This window comes from Camelus ferus, chromosome 7 (assembly GCF_009834535.1).
Source record: "Camelus ferus isolate YT-003-E chromosome 7, BCGSAC_Cfer_1.0, whole genome shotgun sequence".
Taxonomy (NCBI): Eukaryota; Metazoa; Chordata; class Mammalia; order Artiodactyla; family Camelidae; genus Camelus; species Camelus ferus.
The window spans coordinates 40,394,981-40,420,681 of NC_045702.1; the positions used below are offsets into that span (position 1 = coordinate 40,394,981).

Below are 25,701 nucleotides of genomic sequence, written 5' to 3' on the forward strand. Positions count from 1 at the left end.
AAAAGCTGAGTGTCTTGGAAGAAAGAGTAGCCAGGGAGGTAGGGGACACATGGTGGGGGATGGAGGAGCTCAGGCAGCAAACTAGTTGTTCCTCAGCCCAGAATGAGTGCACGAAAGTCTGGCATGGATATATACCAGACACTCTTGAATGCTGCCTCTGGACCCGAGCTTCCTGTAGTTCTATCAGGAGTCAAGGCCCCTGGTGGAAACACCCTTCCACCCGCCTCCTCAGCCTCACCCTCTCTGCCTCTTGGTTGGGGGCAGACACTCACCTGGTCCCCAGTCTCAGATTCGTATTCATCAAACCCACAGGCATCAAAATAGTGAGGGAATGGCTCTGACCATCCATCCTCCGTGCAATTCCGGCTCACCACTCTCATGTCTGTTGCAGAACAAAAACTCAGTGAGGCACAGAAATGATTTCAGAGGGCGCTGAAATTCTTTTTTTGGAGGGGAGGGGGGTAATTAGGTTTATTTATTTATTTTTAGTTTTTTTTTTTTAATGTTGGTACCGGGGATTGAACCCAGGACCTCGTGCACACTAAGCACACACTCTAATACTGAGTTATACTCTCCCCTTAAAGGGGCCCCGAAATTCTCATTAGAAAACTACGTCTTAAGTGGAAATTCCTGTTAATCCACGTGCCCATCTGAGAAGCATGGCACCAGAAGGTTTATGAGATCCTCTACTGTCTGAGGGAGGAGAGTGATTGCTCAGCCTTTACACAAAGGATGTAGGGGATGGGGGGGGGCAAGGTGCAAAAGATCTCTTAACAAGAGGTGAGGGGACTGAGCCGGGCTCAATCCAGCCTCCTTCCCAGAAAGAACTGAGCCCCTCCCCTCAGCCCTGGGTCAGCTCTTGTCAAACTTCAGTGAGCAGCAGAATAACCTGGGATCACAAATGCAGATTCCAGACCCCAAGACTCTTGCCCAGGAATTATCTTAGATGGTAGAAGGGCAGGAGTTCGTCACATCCTCAGAAAGTCAGTTCTGAGTGATGCTTGGAGCTCTGGGCCTTCCAGCAGCTGCAATATCCCGCACCAAGGGGACACACAGCTTGCTTAATTAACAAGGACCAGACTGCCATTAACCTAGCACCAGATCTTATTAAGATATACATTTCAGTTTAAAAAAAAAAACAAACCCTTTTGCTTTCCCAGGTTTAGAGATCTGTTTCCTATCACTAATGTCAATTACTTTCCTTTTGCTTGACTTTAAAGGCCATTTTGTAGGATACTAGAGGGGACAGGATTCATCTTCTGGCTGTAGAGTGGAGTCCAGTCTGGTTTTCACCCCACTTGGGGCCTTCTAGCCTTTCATGATTGCTCACTTCATCCTCCCCACTCCTGACTGTCTAAGGGTAAACCACGGGTGTCTAGGGGAGGGGAGAAGGCAGCAGCCCCCTCTGCCTCCATCCCAGCCCCAGAATGTGGCCCCAGACTGACACTTCTTCCCAGACAGGATGGTGTGTTAGGACACACAAGGATGGCTACTTTCACAGGATTCAGGGGCCAAGAAATTGTATACAAGAGACACCTGCAGAAAAGGGGCTCCAGCACCCATGTGACCAAGGCCACCTCTGGGGAGATCAGGAAGAAGGCAAGGGCAGAGGCCAAGATAGGAGACCCCTCCACTTTTCCAACCTCATGTCTCTGCTGATTGAGTTGGAAGATCTAAAGGCAGTTCTTTTTAGCCAAGAGTCAGAAAAGCACTTCCTGGGACTCTGAGAAGCAGCAGAGGGTGGGTGACCCTGCCATAAAGAGAGCCTTGCCCAGAGTGGGGAGAATGGCGGCTGTCACTTCTCGGATTCTGAGTCCTATGACACAGGACAAGGAGGACGTCTGGCAGGCCCAGGGAGAGAAGGGGTTACTTCTGTCCCTCAGTTTGATGCCAAACAATTCCTTCTTCCAGCAAATCTGTTTCGGGCTGCTACTGGCAACCTCCTTCCAAGTCCCTCTGAACATTTCTTTCAGAAAGTCTGCACGTCCTAGGGGATCAGAGCCTTGGCCAAGCCTCTTCCCCTCCCTGGGTCTCCTCTCTGCTTTGCCCATATCAGGATGGTGGGAAGAGGAAAGGAAAATTGCTTTAAAAAACACTTTTTTTTAAGTATCCTAGAGAAGCAAGCCATTTCCTTTCTTTTATTTTCCTTTTTTTCTCTTTTCCTTTTTACAATACACTGTGGGCTCAGAGAAGTATAAACCTGTTTGTTCAGAACTAGTCCATGAATCTGCCACTCGATTGTTCTGTAGAAATTTCCAGAAGATGGAGTACTCTCCAGATTGTCAAAACCCCTCAGTGGCTGCACCTACTTCACTAGGCTGTTTTGCCCCAGCAACTTTGTAGGAGCACAGAATCTTAAGGCAGTGGTTCTCAAAGTGGGTGCCCGCCCCAGACCAGCCTAGCAACATCACCTGGGAGACTGAATAGGAACGCTCATGCTTGGGTCCCAAACCAGGCCAACTAAATCAGAGACTCTGAGGGTGGGGTCCAGAATTCTGTTTTTAAAAGCCCACTAGGTGACTGTGGTCACAATTAAAGTTTGAGAACCACTATTCTACATGTGGGAACGCAAAGCTATCAGGGGCCATTTAATCTAGGAGTCCTTCGCTGAGCTCTGTGCTCCCCTGAAATTGGATGCACACTGTTCTGTATGAGCACTTGAGTGCAAGTTTCCATGGAGAAAATCTACAACTTTATCAGAGAAGGAAAGCAATCTGCCAAAGATCACACAGCCACAGAGAGGCTTAGCCCAGCCTAGCATAACGTGTAAGTCCCCAAGCTCACACATTAGTAGATATCCTCCCTCCAGCCAGTCCACAGTCAACCCCAGCTCATCCCCTTCCTTACCTGAGAGATCCAAGGAGTTACTGTCAGCGAAACCAAATTCTCCTGCAAAACGGATGTGGGCATGAGTCAGAACACCTAACCATCAGCTTGCCAGGGCCACACACTGTTGGCTTTGCACCCTGGAAAGCCAAAGCTGCCCCTGGTCTGGAGGACGGGGGTTGAGGGAAGGTGGAGTCTCAGCTAAGACGCAGCATCTCACTCAGTAGCTGTACACACCTAGCTGACACACTGCACCATCCAGTACCAAACTCACTGGCTTTGTATTCTGTGATGATAATGTTGGCCCATGACTCAGTTCTCCCTGCTGGACCACAGGAAGTGGAAATGAAACACAGAGGATGGGAGGACCTCTGGAGTGGGAGAGGAATGGAAAAGGGTAACTAGGCCTTTCCAAGAAAATGGCCAAGAATAGCAATATGGGTCCTGGGCTTGGATTTCTTCCTTGGTGCTCAACCCTTGATCTCAGCCCCCAAAACACTCTCATTAAAGGGAATCTAGGACTCCAAAGACTTCTTCCTCAGACATTTTTTTCCTCTTTCTATACTGACTCTTTATTCCTATTTCCACCCTTTTCTTAGGTTGAATCCTCTGCTAGCAGTGAACTCCCATTTCCCCTCTGCTTCTCCAAATCCTGTTTCCAAGGTCCAGCCACCTCCTCCAGGAAGCCTCCTCTGATCTCTTCATTATTCTGCCTGCATGCTACCTGGTTAGGTCTCTTCTACTCTTGAGCTTGCCAAACATTCCAACTCGAAGGCCACTGGAGATGTCAGTATCCACGTGGGCTCATGCACACAGTCAGGCCTGCATGTGTACACATGCATGTGCCTATGCACGCAGGTGGGCTTCTTTCCTAACCCCTCCCATTGGCAGGTCTCATCCTCCCAAACAAGCCCATGAGCATCCTGAGGCCAAGGGCTGTGTCTTCCCTCTTCCTGTGTCCCCCATCTCCAGATGGCCAAGAGGGAAGGGGGAGAGGGAGAGAAGAACCTGGTCCCTAATGAGCCTCTCATCCCACCCCCACCCATTCCCAGCAGTCAGAGCTGGGCTCCTGCTGGATGGACAGATGGACAGATGATCAGCAGTCTGTCCTCTCCAAGGTTCCTCTTACCGATGGTTTCTGGCTCCCAGACTGAAACAGAAAGAGAGAACACAGAGGTGAGCAAGGAGGCTAAAGTCAGATTTTTTCTCTCTGGGTCCTGCCAACGATTCCTCCTCCCTCCCATTCCCAGACTCTGGAGAGAGGCTCTGCGGGGGGCCCAGACGCACAGGACCCCAAGCTGGGGATGGGCCAGACACCGGAGACTTCTACTATTCCCCAAACAGAACACAGTTCAAGAGAAATATCAGAGGCATTTGTAAGGAGAAAGATCGGAGCTCCTATATCCCCAATAGCCTGCAAAGCAGCAACTATTACAATGAGCACGAGATTCAGCCCTGGGAACTAAGAAGTAAGATGACAATTGCCATCCTCAACTTTCTAAGTATTTAAGGCAAGTCTCACTAATCCAGCTTTGTGAATGGAGATGCTAAAACGCCCTGCCTTAATGAACCACTAAGAAGCAGGTGTAAATAACACATTCATTGTGCAATTGCCAGAGGGTGGGATAGAGTCTGCAGGAAACTTTATCTTAAGGAAATCTTATTTTACTGTTGATTCATTTTGCCTTTTTCATGTGGTTGAAAAGAAGTAGTCTTGCCATGGTACCTGACCCAGAGTAGATCTAGTTCCATAAACTTTAAATAAATGACTGAGCGAAAGGAGTACGTGAATAAAGGAAGTGATTAAGTTGGTTTCTATAGGAATGAATTAGAAATTAGGCTGAATCACCGGGCTCCCACGGCCCACCATTCACACTGTGTCTCTCACTTCGGCACTTCCCATCCTGCCCTGGGTCACACCTAGTCCCCACGTTGTCCAGATGGGAGAGTTTGCCACCCTCCTGCTGGGCTGGCAGGAGATCTGGAGGTGGGAGGAGAAGTGGGGGGAGGCATGGTGGGGTGTATCCCAGGGAAACCCTGCTTCCTCTGGTCTTGGGAGGGGAGCCAGAGACAGATGCCTGGTACCCCAGCAGACTGCCACTCCCTGCCACCTCCTGCAAGAACCTTCCCCTCCAGGCAGAGTCCAGGTTGTTGCACTTCCAGGTGTGAAAGAATTTGCCTCTGCCTCTGGCAGACAGGCGAGGGGACTGAGGCAGGCAGGATTCTGTAGCGGAGTGGAGCTTGGAAACTCTGCTTCTCGAAGGACACTGGCTAAAGCCTTAGGCAGGTGAAGGAGGAAGCTAAGGCCCAGGTATCGAGGAATCTGTGCATGGCCACACACTTGCCTCAGACCTCCTAATCCCCTCAGGAGCCCCAGCCCTCTGTCCTTCTCAAACCAAGGCCCCAACCAGGGCTCAGCGGTCCCCATGTGGGTGGTTCTCAGTACATCACCTGCTTGGAGCCCAGCCCCACCCTCTCTCCCCAGGCAGCCTAATTCAGTGCCCTCACCTAGCCACCTTGTTTCCCATGACACCCACAGGGGTGAGCTGGAGGGCCAGAGTCTGCCTCCAGGCCCCGCCCAGTGTCAGTGTGGACTAGCTGGATACCAACCTTCTTTGGGAGTCCACGAGGTCTCCACAGAAGGCAGGGACAGGACTGGAGAGCCCACCAGACTCATAAAAAGGAGAGATCCACCAGAACCCTTTCCCCTTAGGCCCCGCACCACGAAGAGGCGGTCATTCAGACCTTGTGCTTGTGGGCAGAGCACCGCCCTCTCTCTCCTGCCCCAACTTCTGTATCCTGAGTCACAAAGCTTAGCTGCTGCCCGCTCAAGGACTCCCAAGTAGGTGTGGAGCCCCTGAATATCTCCAGGACACTTCAATAGGCATGCTCCAAACTTCCCTCTTCACGACCCACACCCACACAGCCCTCCCGTGCAGGCACGGTGCCCTCACACACTCATCCAAGCTAGCACCCGCAAGTCACTGACCACCCCACTCCCACGTGTGCCGTGTCCTCTCCGAGGGCAGCCCACGGGCCCCTGCGGAGACCCCCAGCTCCTCCTCACAGCTGTATAAGGGCAGCGAGGACCAAGAACACACCTTGTTTAACAACCATGAGTGTGTGCTGAGCCGCTGTGAGGGTCTGGGGCCCTGTGCCCACACCTCCGTGGGACATGGCGAGTGTCTTGTGTTTTGTGGCCGGCCACTTGAGGGCATTTTGTTGTGTGTCTGTGTGTCTCTCTTGGCCTCTGAGCATCTCTGTGTGCGTGATAATGATAACAACATCAGCTAACATGCACCGCTGACCATTAAGGCATGCCCAGTTCCATCTTCTGCTTGGAGCAGCATCTTCCATCTTTTTTCAAATGACCCAACTTTTTATTTCACTGGCCAGCCAGCTCAACCCAGTCACCATGCCACATTCCCATCTGACAGACTACAGACAGGGAATGGGGGTACAGAGGGGTGAAGGCCCTGCTCAGGGTCCCCAGCTGGGTAAGTGAGGGAGTCCACATCCGAGAGCCCAGCCTGGCCCCACCCGTGATAATGCATATCCACGTGGACTCGCCATGTCTGAGGGGGTTTCTATGTCCCTGTGTGCACAAGGCTCTGTGATTTTATCTCCCCACCAGCACATGAGCTCTGGAATGGGAAATATGTCTGCAGAGCACCCCATGTCTCCCAGGAAGGCCTGGGGTCCAAGTGCGGGGAGCAGACTGGACTGAGCATGGCCTGAAGAGCCCCCAGAGGGAACCCACCTTGGTCTGGGTTGAAGATTCGGAAGAGTTCCGGGCAAGTGACGAGGACCATCTCACCCACGTGGGCAGGCTTCCAACAGGTAATGTTGTCCCACATCCCAGGGCAGCCTGTGGGGAAAGGAGCCATGGTGAGAAGGTGTCCAGTCCCCTACATACACACACAAACCACACACACACACACACACACACATCACCCTGCACCAGCTCTCCCACATCCCCAGGCTCCATCACTGTGGGGTCCAGCTCCAGACTGACCTCCTTGATGGCCCCCCTCCCTTGGGGGAGGGGCAGGAACCGGCTGGACCAAGGATGCTGCTCCACGAAGGTGGCGTGGGGCTGGGACACAAAGGAGGAGCACAAATTGGCCAGATGGGGAGGAGGGGGGAGTCAGCTAAGTAGAGGTCTACACGGCCAAGTCCCAGAACTATGAAAGGAGCGTGAAGAGACAGGAGGCAGGGACCACCCCAGAGGCCACTGTGGTGGGGGGGCACAGCCCAGATCCGGCGAGTGCCAAGGGATGGAGAGGGGCAATGACGCACTGACAGGTATCTGAGAATCATTAAGGCTGGTGAGTCGCTGGACGTGAGCTGGGAGGAAGAGACAAAGCCAAGCTTGACGACCAGATTTTCAGATTTAGGGGGCTCAGTGGACCCTCTGACTCCTCTGCCCGCTCTCCTTCCAGCCCTGCCAGCCTCTCGGTGGAGTTCTGTGTGCTCCCCATCACCACCTCCTCACCTCCCCTTCACGCTTCACCCCTTGTCTGACTCCGTCCTTCCTCTCCGCTGAAATGCCGTTCACCTCACCACCAGCCACCTCTTTGCCTGTACGGCCTGGGCCCCTACCGGCCCCCAACCCTGACTGAACGCAGGCGCTCACATCTGCCCTGTCCTCAGCCCCTTGCTCACTCACCTTACACGAGATCACTGAGCTCGTGGCCTTAAGGACAGAATTATACAGACCGCTCCCAACCCCGACTCCTGCACATCCGGAGGGCTGTCTCCCGTGGCCAGTGGCCTGCTGGATATGTCTTACTTGAAAGGCCCAAGACAATCCACAGGCAGCACGTCCAAGACGCAACCCAGCATCTCCTCTGAAATCTGATTTCCTGTCTCAGCCCCAGCTGGCACCCTGATGTCACCCTTGCTCTGCCTCCTTCTTCATGCTTCATAGCCAACTGGTCACCAAGTCCTCCTGGTTTGACCTCCAAATATTTGTGGAATCCATGCCCTACTCTCTCCATCCAAGGGCCAACCACCTTTCACTGGGAGTATGATGTCAGCCTCCCCAGTGGTCTCCTCACTTGACCCCACACAGCTGACCGTGATCTTTTCCAAAGGAAGACCTGGCCGGGACATATAGCCCCCACCACCAGTGAACACCTTCCAGTGGTCCCATCACCTCAGTACCTTAACAAAGTCCCCAAAGCCAGGCCCTTGCTTTTCCCTCAGGCATATGGGTGTGGGTGAGGCCGTCGGATGAGAGTTCACCCAGGGAAAGGACAGGACGTGAGAGGAGCACGGAGGAGGGAGCCCCACATTTTCCAGGTGGACAGAGGAAGTGCACGGAGTGGTGAGATCATGACAGACGAGCAGGGCAGGGAAGGGAGGCGGCAGGCAGGGTAGCATGTCTGACAGCAGAGGACAGGGCTTCAGGAACGGGACCACATCCTGCTAAGTGGTCTATAAATAAGGGCTTTGGAGAAGGCTTCTCTGTCAGGTAAGGGACCGCCAGCGCGCATCCCACCCCACAAGGCTGCTGGGGGATTCATGAGATCATACATTTAAAGCTCTCAAAAAAACGGCGGCTCCCTCAATGCATGTTCGCCATTGTTATTACCATTAATTTCCTTACTTCAATTAGGTGTCCATGGGAATCATTCCTCTGAAAGAGGCCCAGGCAGAGAGATGAAACAGAGCCCCACCAGGTGAGAAGACAGGCCAGTGGAGGGCCACTGACAGACACAGATGAAGTCAGGGCACGTGCTGGGCAAGGGTGGGGGCCTCAGGAGCTCACAGCCTCTCTGTTGGTGTCCATGACTGACTTTGGGGTCCTGTTTGGACCAGAAGGCACCCAAAGCTGCCAAGTGCAGAAAACCCTATCTCTCAGAATTCAGACCTGCTATTTTCGAGTTCACACCCTGTTACATTAGCCTGTGGTGTCTGCTCCCAGAATGACTGACTTTGAGAGCCAGGGGCACCGTAGAAAGCTCTGAGGACAACAAACCAAGACCACAAGGACACTGGGGACCACAAGAAGGGAGATGGGTCCCAGGCCAGTCACCGATGATTCCTGTCCACCCACCACAGCAAGACTCCATGATAACATGTCCTTGAAAGAGACCTAACAGTACATCTCCGGCCACCACGGCCCGTGTTGACCACGGAACAGCCGTGGAGCATGGCCGTGTCTGGCCCACGACCTGGGAGCCCCAGCCAACAGATGTTCCCTTAGTGGGGAACATTAGGCCCTGGCACAGCCGGCTGCTACTGCCAGCTGACGTTCCTGAGGCCCAGGACACATCAGATTGAGCGAGCACAGTCACCAGGGTGGAGGGGCAGGAGGTACGCAGGGCTCCGGTGAGGATGGTACAGTCGGAGAAGGGGCTCCCAGGCTGGAGGCAGAGCAGGGATCCATCCTCTTAACCATTTACTGAGCACCTACCATGTGCCAGGGCCCATCAGGCCCTGGGCTACAGTGGTTGGAAAACAACTCTGAGAAGCTGCATTTGCGGCAGGGTGTCCCCTCCACACTTGCATGGCGGCCGCAGACGAGTTTTGCCAAGGGCTCACTGCATGATTCTGGCATGTCTCTACCCACCTCCAGCCTGACTCAGTTTCCCTTTGTGCACAGCAAAGGTTGGGTGTCTCGGAGGGTCCTCCCAACTCTGAGTGACTAGAGTTCAAATCTAGAAGAGATTCACTCAAGACCTGCTGGGGGCCCAGAAGGATGGCTAGGAGGCTGGGGCTGCCTCCCTGGCCCCACTGCCAGAACAAACATCCCCCAAGGGACATCCGCCAAGTTCCCCTCACCCCACCCCTTGGCCTGCCACACTCTGGAAGCCGTCCTGGTTCCTAGTTTGGGTCCCCTCCAGAGACAAAGGGTCCTAGGGGCAATTCCTGTAGCACCAGGGCAGGTAGGAAGCCTAAAACTAGAACCTATAACTCCAGGGCCCAATCCCAGTGTCTGGGTTTAGGGGACTGTGATATTGTGACACAACAAGAATTATACATTTGATCTTCGTCCCAGATTCCTGGCAGAGAGCTCCTAAAACCCCAGGAATATCCTGCATGGTGGGGTCAGAGGAGCAGCTTTTGTTGTTTATCAGCCCCTCTTAGCCTTATCTGAGTACATGCTAATAAAATGACTCTTGGAAGATGCGAGCTGGTCCCCAGAGGACACAACGACGTGATGAGAGAACTGGCACTTTCAGCTCCACCCCTCAAACTCAAGGCGTGGAGAGGGGCCCCCAGAAACTGAGTTCATCACCACCGGCCAATGATTTAAGCAATCATGTCCACATAATGGAATGTCCATAGAACCCCTAAACAATGGGGTTTGGAGAACTTCCGGATTGGCAGTCATAGCTATGTGCCAGGAGGGTGGCACACTCCAAACCCCAGGGAGACAGAAGCTCTTGCACTTGGGGTCCTTCCGGACCTCGCCCTATGTACCTCTTCATCTGGCTGGTCATTTATATCCTTTACAACACCTTTTATAGTACTGGTAAGTGTGTTCCCCTGAGTTCCGTGAGCCATTATAGCACATTATTGAGCCTGAGGAGGAGGCTGTGGGAACCCTCATTTTTAGCCAAGGCAGACTGAAGTGTGAGTAACCTGGGGACCCACAACTTGCACTTGGGATCTGAACTGGGGGAACAGAGGAGCAGTCTCATGAAACTGACCCTCAGCCTGTAGGGTCTGAGCTAACTCCATGTAGTTAATGTCAGGTTTGAATTAAATTATAGGGGCATCCAGTGGGTGTCCATGGGAAACTGGAGAATTGCTGGGTACGGAAAACTCACACACTTGGTGTCAGAAATGTTGCAAATAGAGAAACAGTTTTGCTTTAGGGGACAATGTCCCTGACCCCTTGGGGAGCTCTCACCACCCACCCATCCCTTTAGCCCACATCACTGGGGCCACAGGAGATTCAGGTCACCTCCTCGGGGCTTCCCAGGATGTCCTGGGCACATCTCTCCTACAGTTATCACCTCCTGGCCCAACCCAGACAGGAAGAGAGGTGAGGTCTGTCACTTTCCTGTTCTTGACAGGGCTTGCTCCAGCCTCAGGAGCCTTGCAGCCGAAGCCTCCCAGGAGAGCTTTCCAGGGAGATGAGGGCAGGAGTTGGGCTCCTGAGAACGCCTTGGGTTTTTCCAACTAAGGACAATCATTTTCCTTTCACGCCCACAGAACACGTCCAGCTTCCCTCTCCCCATCTGTTCCAGACTCTAGTCCCAACAAAGCCTAGTTCTGTTGTGGCTGGAAGGTGGAGATGCCTTTTCTCCTCCTTCCCTCTCCTCCTTTCACCTTTTTTTCTTCTTCTCACTTCCGCCTTCCCCTCCCTCTTCTTTCTCCATTTATTCAAGAAATATTAAGTGCCTACTATGAGTCAGACACCGAAGAGCAATACTGGAGTGAAAAAACCACCCTGGCCTCTCCCTGAACAGGGCTTATAGTCAGGTGCTCATGTGAATGAGTTTGGATTTAATGAAAATGCAAAGAGAAGACCTTGGACGGTATATTACTTTCCTATTGCTGCTATAACAGAGCTTAAGATGACATGATTTCTTACCTTGCAGTTCTGGAGGTCAGAAGTCTAAAATGGGTCTCACTGGGCCAAAATCAAGGTGTCAGCATTTCTTCCAGAGCCTCTAGGGGAGAATCTGTTTCCTTGTCTTTTCCAGACCCAAGAGGCCAGCCACATCCCTTGCTCTGTGGCCCCTTTCTCCATCTTCCAAGCCAGTAGCACAGCATCCTCAAATCTTCCTCCTTCCCTGACCCTCCTGCCGCCTCCTTTCACTTGTAAGGACACTTGTGATTATATTGGATCTACCTGAATAATCCAGGCAACTCTCCCCATCTTAAGATCCTTAACTATTCCTGCCAAGTCCCTTTTGCCATTTAGGGCAACACACTCCCGGCTTTGGGGATTAGGACGTGGGCATCTTTGATGGGGGCATTATTCTGCCTCCCACAGATGGGTTTGAAGACAAGAGTCACGTGATCTGATTCAGTTGTGTGGAAAGGTAAATAGATTTCAAGAGCAGGAAAGTAAACGTGGAGACATGTCTGTTGGGATATGGCAGCCGTCCAGGGGGAGGTTGGGGAGCTCAATTTGGAGCCATGGCAGCCGAGATGGAAAGGAGGTCTGTGTAGGGGAGTCTGGAGGCAGGACTGACAGGGCTTGGTGAGCCAGGCACTGTCGGAGCTCGCCCATTTCACATGACTGAGTGCTCACCCGTGGTAAGTGGGGGAAGTGACAAACAGGTCTCAAGAACATTCCTCACAGACTCCACACCCTTTCTCTCTCTCCCTTCTCTACAGCATCGCTGGAGGCCACATGTTGAGCGTGGCAGTGTTCCCAGACGGAAGGAGCCTGGATCTCTGAAGGACCAGGTGGAGTCAAACTCCACCTCCCACCTCTGACGACTACGCGGGCCTGTGACACGTGCAAGCCATAAATGTTATGGCCAGTAAGTCACTGAGATGTTAAGATTCATTTGTTACTGCAGCATGGTCTAGGCTACCCTGACTAATGCAGTGGAGGGGAGAGGGGCATCAAGGATGGCACCTGGATTTGAGGGTTTGGATGGCAGGCTGGACAAGCCATTCACCACAGTGGGGAGGCCAGCTGGAACTCGAGTGTCACCTGGGGTGTGTTTAATCTGAGACAACATGAAGAGCCAAGTGGAGCTAGATTTCAAGTAGGCAGTTAGATAAAAGGCTGGCTTTCAGGGGAGAAGTGAGAACTGGAGACAGAGCATGGGGCGTGGTTAGCCCAGGGATGCTAGCTAGGGCAGTGAACCCAGATGATGTGTCCAGTGAGAGGGTGCAGATCTGAGAAGAAAAAAAGAGAAGAGCCTAGGACCTGGCCCCAACAGAACAAGGAATGCCACCATTAGAAGAGGAGCCGGCAGAGAAGACCGAGGAGGGTGGCCAGAGATACAAGGAAAAGCACAAGAGGCTGCTGACACAGCAGCCAGGAGAGCCTGCCTCAAGGAGGAGATGGTCCAGTGCACCAGCCTCTGTTGGGAGGTCGAGAAAGTTCTTCCCCTCTTCTTTCTCATGCAGAGGAGGTCGGAAGTCCGAACCGGTCCTCTTCCCTGGGAGAACTCTCCACTCGGACACCCCCAAGCCTCCTGATTCACTTCCTCTTGGGCCCCAATTCTACACAAAGCCTGCCTCCGCCCTCCTGGCTCCATCCGTCCCACCAAAAGCCTGTATGGAAGTTGGTGGGAGGAATTCAGGCATCGGGGGACTCCTGCTCAGGGCTGGAGGAGCAGGAAGAATGCTGGACGCACTCTCCGGGGCTGCTCCCACTAAGACGCTTATACACAAAGTCAGGAGAGGCAGTGCCTTGTGACGGCAGGGGAGGAAGAGACCACTTGGGCAGGTTGAATGGAGAGAGAATGCAAGAGCCATTAGCCTCGAATGGAGCAAAATAAGGAGCTAATCTCGGGTTGTCATGGTGATGATTCTGTCCAGTTCCACACAGTGTTCAAAACCCGTGAGACCAGGGGCACCAAGGGAACTCAGACAAAGGCAGAGTCCTCCCTACGAGAAGCTGCCCGAGGTGCCTGGGTATTGTTAGGACAAGTCCCTCATTTCAGCATGCAATTCAATGGTGAAAAATGACTCCATTTACTGAAATTTACTTTACAGCCAATGTTTCTGATCCATAAAATGAGGACCATCTGTGAATTCAGTGCTGGGAGCGGGAGGGTGGGCTGTGGAGAGAGGAGTGAAAATACAGCCCTCCCCTCGGGAAGTCAGTGGTTCTCAAAGTGTGGACCCCAGAGCAGGAGCAGCACTGGGAGTTTGCCAGAGATACAAATGCTCAGGCCTTGCCGGACCCACTGATCAGAAATTCTGGGGCTAAACCCAGCAATCTGTGTTTTAACAAGTATTCCAGGAGGTTCCAATGCAGGGTCAAGTCTGAGACTTGACTAAAGGAAAACAGATTTGGAGAGAAATGGAACCCTCTGTCAGATCTGGAAGTGCGTTCCTCAGAGAAAGGGTCCCTGCGGACCCCACCCCTTTCCCATGCTGGGTGCCTGTTCAGTCTCAGAGCAGCTGGGAGGTACAGACAAGAAGCTGCTCTTGCTCCAGGGATGGGGAGCCTGGACCCAGCCTTGCTGTGGTTCCCCCTCCCTCCTCCAGGCCTCTTTTCTGGTAAGGGTGGAGAGGGGTGCTAGGACATGTACTCTGCACCCTGGACAGGCCTCAGAGGCTGGGTCAGAATAGCAATGAGCAGGCTTTCTTGTCTTCCCTCCAAGCCTCTTCCCTCCTGCCCCCGCCAAGGCTGCCGCGGGCTCCCTCTTCCATCATCTGCAGAGTATGGGGCAGGGGACCCCCACGGAGGACCACACCTGACCAGCCCACTTAAATGCAGGGAAGGCCTCCAGGCTGACGAAAGCCCGCAACCCCACAAAGAGGAGATGTTGGCTAGACTCACCCCAGGCAGGCAGGCCGCCTGGGCTGAGCCAAGAGAACAAAGCCACCGGCCCAGCAGGCAGTGCCTGTGAGCTGCGTGGGCCTGGGGACGTTCAAGAGCAGAGACGCTGGTTCCCACGCACAGGAGTCCTTTCTTCTCTCAGGGCACAAAAGCACTGCAGCACAAAGGGCCTTCCCTGGTGGGGACGGCAGGCCTGGGTCCTGTCCCAGAGCTGGCTCTGGCCCTCAGCTGACTTGGCCAGTGACGGCCACCTCTGGTCTCAACCTCTCTGGGCGTCACATGACAGAGCCGGACTTGACGTTGTCTCGAGTCCCATTTAGCCGTCAGGGGTTTGGAATGAGGGATGAAACCGCTAAATGTACCCACCCTCTCCACAACGGTCCTAATAAAAATCTTTAAAACACATCAAGGATGTTGTGGACAAAATCACCCAGTCAGAAATCTTGCTTTCATCTCCATTACCTTACCTATATTTTCTACCCGCTTCAGCTGCCTGCTGAGCTCCGGTGTCTCCCCCAGCATATCTCTGAACATCGGCTTCCACTCTGAAGGCCACTATATGCATTACCCTCCCATGTTCTCTTTGGGATGGAGGTCCCAGGACCAGTGAGGGATAAGGACTTGAGGGGATGCAGGAGCGCTCCTGTCATCCCCCCAGCTACACACACATGGCACAGACACACCTCACCTCTAACACGTCAGTGTCCTCATTCCAATACTCACTTAGTTGGATTTAAAAGATTGTGGAAACACACAGGTAATACACATAAATATATATAAATACATAAATATATATATGTGTGTGTACATATATATATATAATATATAAAAGCATTGCTGTGAATTCACACTCACAGTCACTGAAACAAGCTGGCAGATTTTCCTTTTCATTTTCAAGTGTGTTGCAGGGACATCGGCTGACCCCTGGCCAGCATTCTGCGCACGGCACATGTGCTTAGGGACAGGCAGGGGCGGGGCAGGAGCCGTGCAAGGAAGGGGCTGGCCTCTCTCAGTTCACGTCAAGCACAGATACAGATAACACATCGCACAACTGTTGGTTCTTCATTACAGTCTGACTCTTGGCTCCCGGCTAGGTTGGCCTGGACCCTGGGGGCTGCTCTCTGGCTCGAGTTGACATGAGCGTCCTGGGGGATTCTGTTCTCTAGCCAAGCCAATGGTTCTCAAACTTGGATACATTTTAGAATCATCTGGAGGCTTTAACACATACTCTCAGTAAGCCTCTCACCCAAAGGCCAATCACGCTGGTATGTGGAGGGCCTGGCCATCAGCATCTTTAAATGATCCCGGAGGCTCTAAGGCTCTACACAGCACGATGGGATGGATCACTGCCCATACTTTACAAGCAGGTTGAATCAGAAGCCAAGGATGCTCTGAGGACCCCGCCTGAGATTTGTGTCGGGCCCTAGCACACCCTCCCCTGGCAGCTGACAGTATGGCCAACATCTCCCAGAACTTCTGCACTGGAAGGTGCCCAGAGGCCACCTACTCTGAAGTCCCCTCAAGGTGGGGGTCCTCCAACCTCAGCCTGCAGAGAAGGACTACTGTGCCCGCAGGCCTGATGCTAGCGGAGTGGACACTTCACGCCCTCCCGTGGCCCAGCCCCTCTCTGTCCACAGCGCTGGAGCCGGGGCCTGGGCCACCAGGCCAAGCAGGTCACTAGAGGCTGAGGCCTCAAGCTACCCTGGCCCTTAGAAATAAAAACACCCTCTGGCCTTTTGTAGCCAAGAAAAGTGCAGGCCTCTGGAGGACACGTGTAAGGCGTCCTCTCCCAACTCCTCTCTCCAGCTTCATTTCAATTTCCTCTGCCCTGTGACCTTTCACTGCAGCCAGGGAAAGTCGGGGGTGGAGCTGTCTCCTCCCTCCTCTCCGAGCCACAAAGCAGTCCAGTGGTTAAGAGCAAGAACTCTGGAACTGTCGAACACACATCCTGACTCCACCCTTCCTGGCTGTGTGACTTACTAGGTAACAGCTAATAACCTAACTTCTCTGAGGCTGCATAGCCTCATTGGCAAAACAGGAGGGAAAACTCTCCCCAGCCCACAGGCTGGCGAGGTTGAGCTATGTCATGCAGTTGCGAGTGTGTCAGGGTTTAGAACCTGGTCCCTGGTACCTGAGTGCTAGCTGTTACAATTCCCCCACCATACTCACTGCCCACTTCCTACCTTTACTGGGGTCATCTCCCACCTGTAACATCCCTTGCCGCTCCATCTGCGCTCTGAAGCCTGGATCTGGTCCCCAACGCCTCTCTGTTCTTCCAGAAAGCCTTTCCAGATTGTTCTAAACTGCACTGTTTCCTAGAGATGTCTCCCCACTCCCCAGGAGAACTCTGCAGTCCGGGCTGTCAGGGTGCAAACCTCTCTCTCTGCAGCCCCTATCCCCAGCCTCACCCTCATTCTATCCAGGCCAGACCCCTAAGATTCAAGGTCATCATGTGAGTTGAATGAGTGAGAGGATGAGGGGATAACTGAGTGAATGAATGAGTGAGTCAGTGAATTTCTTCCACAGGCTTGGAGGCCCTTGCCCAAGTTCAGGCTTGGGGGTGACCTGACTCACGGGGCCTCTGAGACAGGGCTAGAGGAGGGAGGGCCAGGTAGGGTCCCGGGGAAAGCTGGAGGGATGCTAGCCCTGCTATGCCCTCTGACCTCCAACCCCAGTGGATGGGAACATGGAACATACAGATACCTGCTCTTGGGACCTTCAGCCATACCCTGCCTCGTAGCCCACCCGTCTCCCCCAACTCCAGTTCAAGGTTCCAGACGCAGGGAGTCACTCACTCCCCTCCCCCACCTGCCTCTTGCTGCTGTGGTTCCCTCAACCTAGAATGTTCTCTCTAGTCATCCATCCCTCGGCTCTCACCTGCCATCAAATGCCTGCGTCTCCCTAGGGCCCAACTCAGGGGCTCTCAGCCTAGTTTCTCATAAGAATTGCCCAGGGAGCCTTTAAAAATCATGGTGACTACAGTGGACTAAGGTTCTAGTTTAATTGGTTTGGATTCTGTCTTGGGTACATTTTCCTAAAAGCTCCCTGGTGATTCTGATGTGCAGCCAGGCTTGAGGACCAAGGATCTAGTTTATACACCACCTTCTCCGTGAACCTTCCCCACAGAGAATTCTTCTCGACCTCATCCTCTCCTGAGCACACCTGGGGGCGAGAGCCCCTCTAGGCGCTGGCCTGCCCCTCCCAGGGTGGTGTCCATCCTTACAGCTGCCTGGTTCCTGCCCAGCTTCCGCCAGGACACCCCTGTGGGCGGGGCCTCTTGTCCTCTCCCAGCCCAGGGCTCCACAGGGGCAATTCACCTGCACACAGCTCACCTGCTGTGTCCAGTCCTCCCCCACCTCCCACCTCACCCCCTCCTCACCAGATGCTTCCTACTGCTTATCCCAAATGTATCTGAGACCTGTGACGCAGGAACAGTAACCCTGGGCTGGGAGGCAGGAGACATCTGGGTTCCAGGCCCACCTGAGCCTGACACTCCCCCACCCAACGGTTCTAAAGAGGAGTCACTGCCCCCAGGTTTCCACTGCACTACCCCACCCCCTAGACAAGAGGTCTGGACCAGATAGTCTTTGAGTCTCCTGCAACTGTGTGCCCATCTAGGCCCCCTGTCCCAGTTTCCCTAAAATCCACCTTTGGCCACAGTTACGGCTGAGCAAGATCTCGGCTGGAGGGAAAGGCCAGCAGGACTGGGAGGGACTCCATTACCAGTTAATGTTTGTTGAGCAGACTGGCTGGGGAGCCCGGCCCAGAGGGACCGTTACATTTAACTCGGCTGCTGACTAATCAAGTGTTTAAACAGCCTGTGCTCTGAAGAGCTCCCTGTAAGTGGTGAGGATCCAAGGGGAGCGTGGATCCCTCTAGGGTGGGCAGAGAGCCCCACCCTCCAGCAACTGAAGCATGAGTGAGTCTGGCAAGTTCTCCAGTGACGCCTCCACCCCCAGATCCCCTACTTCCCATGCAGACCCTCTCCCTGGCCCTGCTGGGAGCCAGGAAGCTGAGGGCACCCCTGCCCTATGGACCTCAGCGTCTCGCTGCACAGTGGGGGAGCTGGGAGGAAGGGCTTATGTAGGACCACTGGTTCTCAGCCAGGGGTGTGTCACTTCCTTGGGACATTTGGAAATGCTGTGAGGCACTGTGAGCTGTCACTGGGATCAGGAGGCATTATGGGCATCTAATGGGAGACCTAAGGCCACTAAATGTCTTACAGTCCATGGCACCATCCAGCACAAGGAAGCAGCACCCCTTCCGCGTTAACAGCCCCAGGAGAAGCCCCGCACCACACAGGCCCAGGACTGGGGTTCCTGCTGCTGCCTCGCTCCCTGCCTTCTGATGGAGTGAGCAGAGGAGATGGGAACTGATCCCATACCTCATGCCCTGGGTTGACCAGATGTTCTTTAGCTTAGCCACCAGCAACAGCTGTGTCCCTGCTGCTACCAGGCCTAGGCTGCCTGCTAAGGAGCTCTCTGACAGCTGCTGCCCAGCCCAGACACCAGCTCTATCCCAGCCCCCATGAAAGTGAAGACGGCCACATCCAGCCACCCAGAACAGCCCCTTCCAGCAGGTGGCATCCAGGGCAGGCCGTCCCCAAGGAGGGTAAGCCCAGCGTCACTGCCCAGAGCAGACCCAGGACTCTACTGCCCCAAAGGGCCTTCTGAAGGCCCCAGGGACCTGTCACTCTACCGCTTTCTACACGGTGGCCAGAGGCTGGCACATCAGTTCTAAAGGCTGACCCGGATGTGCCCTCCCTGTCACCCTCCTCACCTGGGAAGGAGTCATTCAAGCCCATCAGGTCATTCGCTCTCTGGATCTTCTCCAGGCACATGGCTTGCTCCTTCTTGAAGATGCAGTCAGAGTGCATGGCGGTGGCCTGCAGGGATGGATAGTGGTCAAGCCCTGCTACTTAAGCCCCAGGGGCAATGGGGGAGGGGAGCGACAGGAGCGGGAAGAGGATAGCGACAGAGATTTCAGAGCAGCAGGGGCCCATGAGGGTTACTCCCCTTCACCAGTTCAACGTGTGGCCTGGGCAGAGCCCACCCCCTCCCTGGGTCTCAGCTCCCACGTCTTATAACAACATTAGCAAACACATACATAGCACTGTACTAAGTGTGTGCAGCACTCTGTCACATGCGTGCACGTATGTCTCAAGAGTACTACAAAGTAGGCACTGTTTTTACCATTTTGCATTTAACAGATGTGAAACTTTAGCAAGGAGACCTTGCTCAGAGTCACATTTCTTAGTAGACTGTATAGTCAGGATTCAAACCCAGGCAGTCCAGAGACCACGAGGCTACGACTGCACTTTAGGGGAGCAAGCAGGGGGTGAGAAAGAGGGGGAGCTGAGAGAGCTCATCCCCTCTTTCCTCTGGGGGCCCAGGAGCTGCAGGCGAAGGAGCAGTGGTAACATTCGGTGGGGCCTGCTAGTTGCTCTCATTTACTGCTGCCCTCTTTTACGAAAAAGGAAGCAGGGTCAGAGAAGTTAAGAAACTCCTGCCCGAGTTCAGGTAGCTGGTTAGTGACAGAAACTGGATTTAAGTGTAGGACCAAGTAATTTCAAAGCCCATGCACGCTGTCATGACAGCTGCATCCTAATGCTGTCACTTCAACTCAAAACTCCAGGGCAGGGATGGTTCCGTAAGAGGATGCTGGTGAGTACAGAGGCAGGCACAAAGCATCTGAACTACCGAGAGCAGTGCTCAGGGATCCAGTCTAGCTCTGACTGTTCACATGTGCAGGCAGCTTCCAGGGAAGGGGATGAGTTTGTCCGTGGGTACACAGTACGGCAAGGCAGAGGCAGGACTGGCATCTGGGGCTCTGAAGACAGGTGCAGCTACTGCTCCTTGGAGTTCCAGGTTGAGGGGCAGGGGCCACTGCCTGGGAATCCCTCACCCCCAACCCCCTCCCTGCTCAGGGATAGGTTTGAGCAGAGAGCTCTTCTGCGCTCTAACCTGGCAGAGACTACTGGGCTGGGGACCAGGATCAAAACAGCCTTCTACAGCCCTGACCAGGACCCCTGCATACAGTTGAGCAGACTGTGCACTGCACAACTCTAAAGGCTGCTACATGTGTTACCATCACAATAGATGTGTAAATTGGGTAACAATTTCTGGTCAAATTGGGGTCAAGTACAGGGTCTTGAGGAAGGAGCACCCTTTCTAATTCACACAAAGGTGCTGGATGGTCCAGTGGTGGTGCCGGCATGTGAACTGAGCTTGGCTGAGAGCACACAGAAGACTGGGTTGTCTGGATGGGAGCTCAGGTGAGCCTGGGGAGGGTCCTGGGACCTTACCATAGGCAGCAGGAGGAGAGCAGCCAGGGAGGCCTGCACAATGCTGGCCATGACGCTTCTCAGCCCGGAAGAAGGCTCCGGCCAGGGCCACTCGCCTCCCACTCAGAGCAGCCGCTGATCAGCCACAGGTGTCTGTCTACCTGCTAGAAAGGAAGGAAAGGCATGAAGCCTGCGGGTCCGGTGGCAGAGGAGAGGGCAGGGACAGTCCCCCTCCCCTACCTACAGTAAAGCTCTTAGCCTTCGTGGGTAACCCCCCCTCCATGCCTTCATCCATGCTGTTTTTTATTCTTCTACAACCACAAATACCGGCTGAGCACCTCCTCAGTGCCAGGCCCTGGGGATACAGCAGGGAACTCGCTGGCTCAGGCCCCCACTGGATTCTAAGAATGGTCTGCCTCCACAGCGGCAGAGTTTTAGCTGGCACAAGCATGCCCACCTGGATAGAACACTTCCGGGTCCCTCCTGCTCTCAGGTGTGGGCATGTGATGAGGTTCCCACCATGGAACGTGGGTGGCAGTGACACGTGCCACCTCTGCACCACTTGTCCAGAAGGCATTGCGTGCTCACCACTGCTGCTCTACCCGCCCACCCCCACCCCCCAGCCCAACGCCGGATCCAGCTTGGATGGTGCAGCCAAGAAAACACCCGAGAGGTGGGGAGCGACACTCTGAAAAGGAGCCGGGATGACTAAGTGGGCCCGTGGAGCTGAGCCACCCCGCCAGCCTGACGGTCTACCTAGCTGCAGGCGGCTACGTGATGAGGAGCCGCACTTCCCTCTAACTTGCTCGCTCACACAGGGCTGTTTTATTCCAGCAGCCCAGCCTGGTCCCCTAGCAAACATAGCCTGCCTTTCACTCCGCCTCAGCCCACTTGGCCTCCAGGATAAAGCCTTTACCAACAAGACAAACAAGAAAAGTGACCGCTGGAGAGGATGCGCTCGGGCCTCAGAGCCTGAGGGGGGCGGTCCTCCAGGACTGGGGTGGCTACTGGGGAGACTAGGCAGGGCAGGGCACTGGGCGTTGAGTGACGAGGCTGTGGGAGCCCCGGCCCATGCCCAGAGCAAGAGTCTGGTCTGCTTCTAAAATTGATCATTAATGCACATTCCCTTTCAGGCAGCAGTTCTGCATCTGGGTATCTATCCTAGAGAGATAGCTGCACTTGTACAAAAAGAAGCATATTCAGGGATATTCACTGCAGCATCATTCAAAATAGCATCTACAGCAAAAAAAAGGGGGCAGCCAACCATCCATCAGGCAGGCACTGTTAATAGGCCCCTGCATAGCTGTACTTGAAGTATTATATAGTAATTAAAAAGTTATTATTACTATTAAATCATTATTAAAAAGATTGAGTAGGCCCGAGTCAGGGCCACCACTAACCCATAGGTTCCTGGTTCAAGAGGCCCATGGGGGCTGCATTCCAGCCACGAGTCCTTGCACAACCCCACCACGGGGCAGAGCTGCTGTTACCCCATGGCCTCCCCATGCCTCCCTCCCTCCCTTTCTCCTTGTTTCTCCAAGCTCTCCTTGGCCTCCCCAGGCTCAATCTGGTGACAATCGAGGACCCAAAAAGGAGAGAGAAAATCAACCACAGGAAGGCAAAGAAAGGGGCCCGTTTTATCTACCCGCTGTTCTGCCTGCTCAGGGCCCACTTGGAGATGCTGAGGGAGGCCTCTGTATCCTCGAGAGATGCTCTCAGAAGCTCAGGGGGCCACAGGGATTCTGGCCCAGTCTCTCCTGCAGGTCACGAAGGACTGAGCAGCCGGAAGAGCACAGGCCACAGCATCCCTGGGCACCCCAGGCACAGCCTTCCACCTCTGTACCCCCTCCCAGGACCCTCCACACCCCTGGTGGCCACAGACTGCCTCTGGTATGACCTGGCACTGACTGGTCCCCAGAGGGGTTGGTCATCTCCACTATCCCTGAGGGGCCCAAGGCCCTGCCTGCAGAGAGCTGGCACTCCCCACCCACACAGCTGGAAGAGAGGAATGCCTGGCCCACTGCCCCTCAGCAGGTGCTGGAGGCTGAGGGCTTGGAGAAGCTAGTATAAAGCAGAAGGTCTCTGAGATCTGGGCTGACCTCTCCTGCACATAGGACAGTGTCAAGCCAAAGGCTGGTGGGGTCTGAGGTCAGGGAGGCTCCCACCCAGGACAACACCGGATGCCTCCAGCACCGCCAACAACCCTCCCGGCAGGGCCGCAGCCTGCGGCCTGGGCCTCGGTTCTGGCCCCAGCTCTTGATCAGAGTCAAGACCTTTGCTTCTGCGGGTCTCAGCTTTCTTAGCTGAGAGGAAGGTGACTCCTCATCTTGGCTGCCTCCTAGGCCTGCCTCACAACCAACTGGGCCCAGACAAAACCAGAGGAAGGAAATGGGTACACAGCCTGTGCCACCAAGTGGACACACGATGCTCATTTCTGGGAGGCCATCTCTCTTGGATTCCAGGCAACATAACACCAGAAACCCCGGCCACTGTTTGTATCTCTTGGGAGAGATCTCTGCCTGGGGACAGGAGGCAAGCTTCCTGGAGGAGGAGGCCTGGGAAGAGGGCTGAGAGAGGACATCAGAGCTCACCACTCTCAGGGCGCCCTGACACCCTGAGATGCCTTCAGGACAGGGCCCCCACAAATGGAGACTCACGACCTCCTCCCCTGAGCCCTGGCCCGGGACCCAAGATGCACTCTGACCTCTTAGCCCAGTCCTCAACTTGGGCTGCCCAGCAGAATCACTGAGGAGCATTTAAAAACACCCCTGCCCAACCGAGTCAGAACCCCTCAGGCTGGGAGCCAGGCATCAGTGTTGTTTAAAGCTCTTTAGGTGATTCTCATGTCATAGGATTATAATCGTGTCTCATGATTCTCATAAGATAGGATTATAAAGCCTCTGTTTTAACCTTAACTTTTTAGAAGCAAGAGAGTTGGCCACACACACGGACACAGAAACAGGTCGATGGAGAAGAGCATAAAGACACATCAGCTCCACAAAGACAGACATTTATCCCCAGGGCACCCACCTGAAGGTATCAATAGAAACACACACGTGAGGAATACACAAAGGTGGAGATTCTTTCAGGGACCCACAGACAACTCCACACACACTCCTTCACAGAAATGCAGAGCACACACACAGAGCACAGAACAAAGCTATGTGAAGATGCATCACTCAGCGATTTCAATCTTCTGGTATGTTTGTCAGATTACAGATGCGTACAATAATAGCCACACTCATTCTGCAAAGGCATTCAGCTATTTAGATGCAGTTAGATTTATTTGGATCAGATGCAGTACAGGTACACACACACACACACACACACACACACACACACACACACACGGGAGGCCCAGACCTGCAGGATGCTTATCCCTGCAGCGGATTACAAACAAGCTGGAGTAGAGGCCCCAGCCCAACCATCCCTCAGCTCTCTGCTTTGTCACCAAGCAGCTCAAGCAATGATGTGAGCCAGCAGAGAGGTGTTCCCAGCCCAGTACCGCAAGGGCAGAGGGGCTGGGGAACTCTCAACATGAGGCCTCCTCTGGAACTAGACCCAGGTTCCTGATTCCCACTTTTGCGCTCTCTTGTTCACCTTCCCCCACCACAGTCCACCCTCCGTCCATCAGGACACAGACACTCACTAGTCAAGAGGTGGAGACAGGGAACTTGGGAGCTCCCTGGACTTGACCTTCCCACTCCCCCACCTCATCTGGGAACCTCAGGGACCACCTCCTACAGCCTCTCCAGGATGGTGATCTCAGCACCCCTGCCCTGGTCTTCTCCCCTCACCTCTTGCCCTGAGGCCATCCCTGCACCACCCCTGCTGGACAATGTTCAGAGGTTAGTCTGAGGTCACCTGCCCCAAACCTCATATTCCTCTGGATCACATGCATGGCTCTTCTGTCCCAGGACAGCCTTCCAAGATGTGTCCCCTGGGTCTGCCACTCCCAGCCCTGTCACTGCTCCCCGTCCTAGCTGCTTCCCTCCTCGGGACTCCCCCAAGCGGCCAGTGACCCTCTTAAGGGCCAGGGCCAGGCCTGGCCACTGGGCCACTGCAGCCTAGGGTTTGTCTCTCCCCTCCCCACGGACGGACGTAGGCTCTTTCGACCCAGATACACCTGTGGCTCAGGACAGCCTGGCCACTGACATTCCAGGGCTCCTGCTCTTGGGTCTGAGCTCTGCTGGGTTGAATCGGCTTTTGCAACTGATCTGAGGACAATTACATTCTACCTCCTGATATTTAGTGTGGTGGGCTCAGGGACCACTTAACTAGAGTTTAAAGCCTAAGGATCTCTGGCAAATCACTTAACTTTTCTGTGCCTCAATTTGATTCTATGTAAAACAGAAATAATAGTAATACCTACTTCATTACTCTGAAGCATCAACCAATTTACGTAAGTATAGAGTACAGCCTGGCTCTCAGCAAGGGCTATACATGTGTTAACTATTATTATTACCTTACCACTTTGTGTTCTGCTTCTTTCACCTTCCTACTGTCCCCTCCAGCCCCAGAAGCCCTCTGTCATATTCCAAACGGGAACATCAGGCCTGCTGCGCTTTTATTTGCTAATGGCTAACATTTATTAAACATTCGGTATGTGCCAGGCACTCTTCCAAGCAATAAATATGCACTGACTCAGTTCACCTGCCCCAAACCTATGAAGTCGTTATTAGCATTGTCCTCATTCTATAGCTGAGGTGACTGAGGCAGAGAGAGGCTAAGCAACTTTTCCAAGGTCACACAGCAAGCATGTGGTAGAGCTGGAAAGTGAACCCAAACGGCCTGGCTCCAAACTTGTGCACCTATCCATATGCTCCTGCACTCTCTGTTACTGGCAGAAGGAAGATCAGCTTAGAGCCCATCGGTATCCATCAGTAATCCTGCTCACATCCCTTGGGGACTGGTCAGGCTCTCTGCTACCTACCCCAACCCCCGCCCCACCCACGTTTCTGTCGGAAGCACCCTCCTTAGGAAGAGTTAATTATAGACACAGCATTTCAAACCTGAAATGGACTTTAAAGGCCATCTCCCCATGGTCCTGAGTAGGGAAACTGAGGCCAGAATGCGGAAGACACTTCCCAAGGTCACACAGGGGTGAGTCCTAGAGCCCTTGCTGTCAAGAATGGATGTGTGACAGATACCTGGGCTG

At 53.9% G+C, this 25,701-nt stretch overlaps 1 protein-coding gene across 4 annotated transcripts in view; it reads right to left on the reverse strand.

The window, feature by feature from the left end:
• Nucleotides 1–25,701, reverse strand: part of ADCYAP1R1 (ADCYAP receptor type I) — a 56,417-nt gene that overhangs the window by 24,400 nt on the left and 6,316 nt on the right. For all 4 annotated transcript variants that reach the window (XM_032483763.1, XM_032483765.1, XM_032483762.1 and 1 more), the window contains 6 exons: nucleotides 20,565–20,707; nucleotides 19,040–19,145; nucleotides 6,587–6,694; nucleotides 3,956–3,976; nucleotides 2,848–2,889; nucleotides 273–382 (listed from right to left, as the gene is read on the reverse strand). In XM_032483763.1, the coding sequence (XP_032339654.1) occupies nucleotides 273–382; nucleotides 2,848–2,889; nucleotides 3,956–3,976; nucleotides 6,587–6,694; nucleotides 19,040–19,145; nucleotides 20,565–20,615 (438 nt within the window). In that variant the 5' untranslated portion in view covers nucleotides 20,616–20,707. The remainder of the gene's footprint in view (nucleotides 1–272; nucleotides 383–2,847; nucleotides 2,890–3,955; nucleotides 3,977–6,586; nucleotides 6,695–19,039; nucleotides 19,146–20,564; nucleotides 20,708–25,701) is intronic.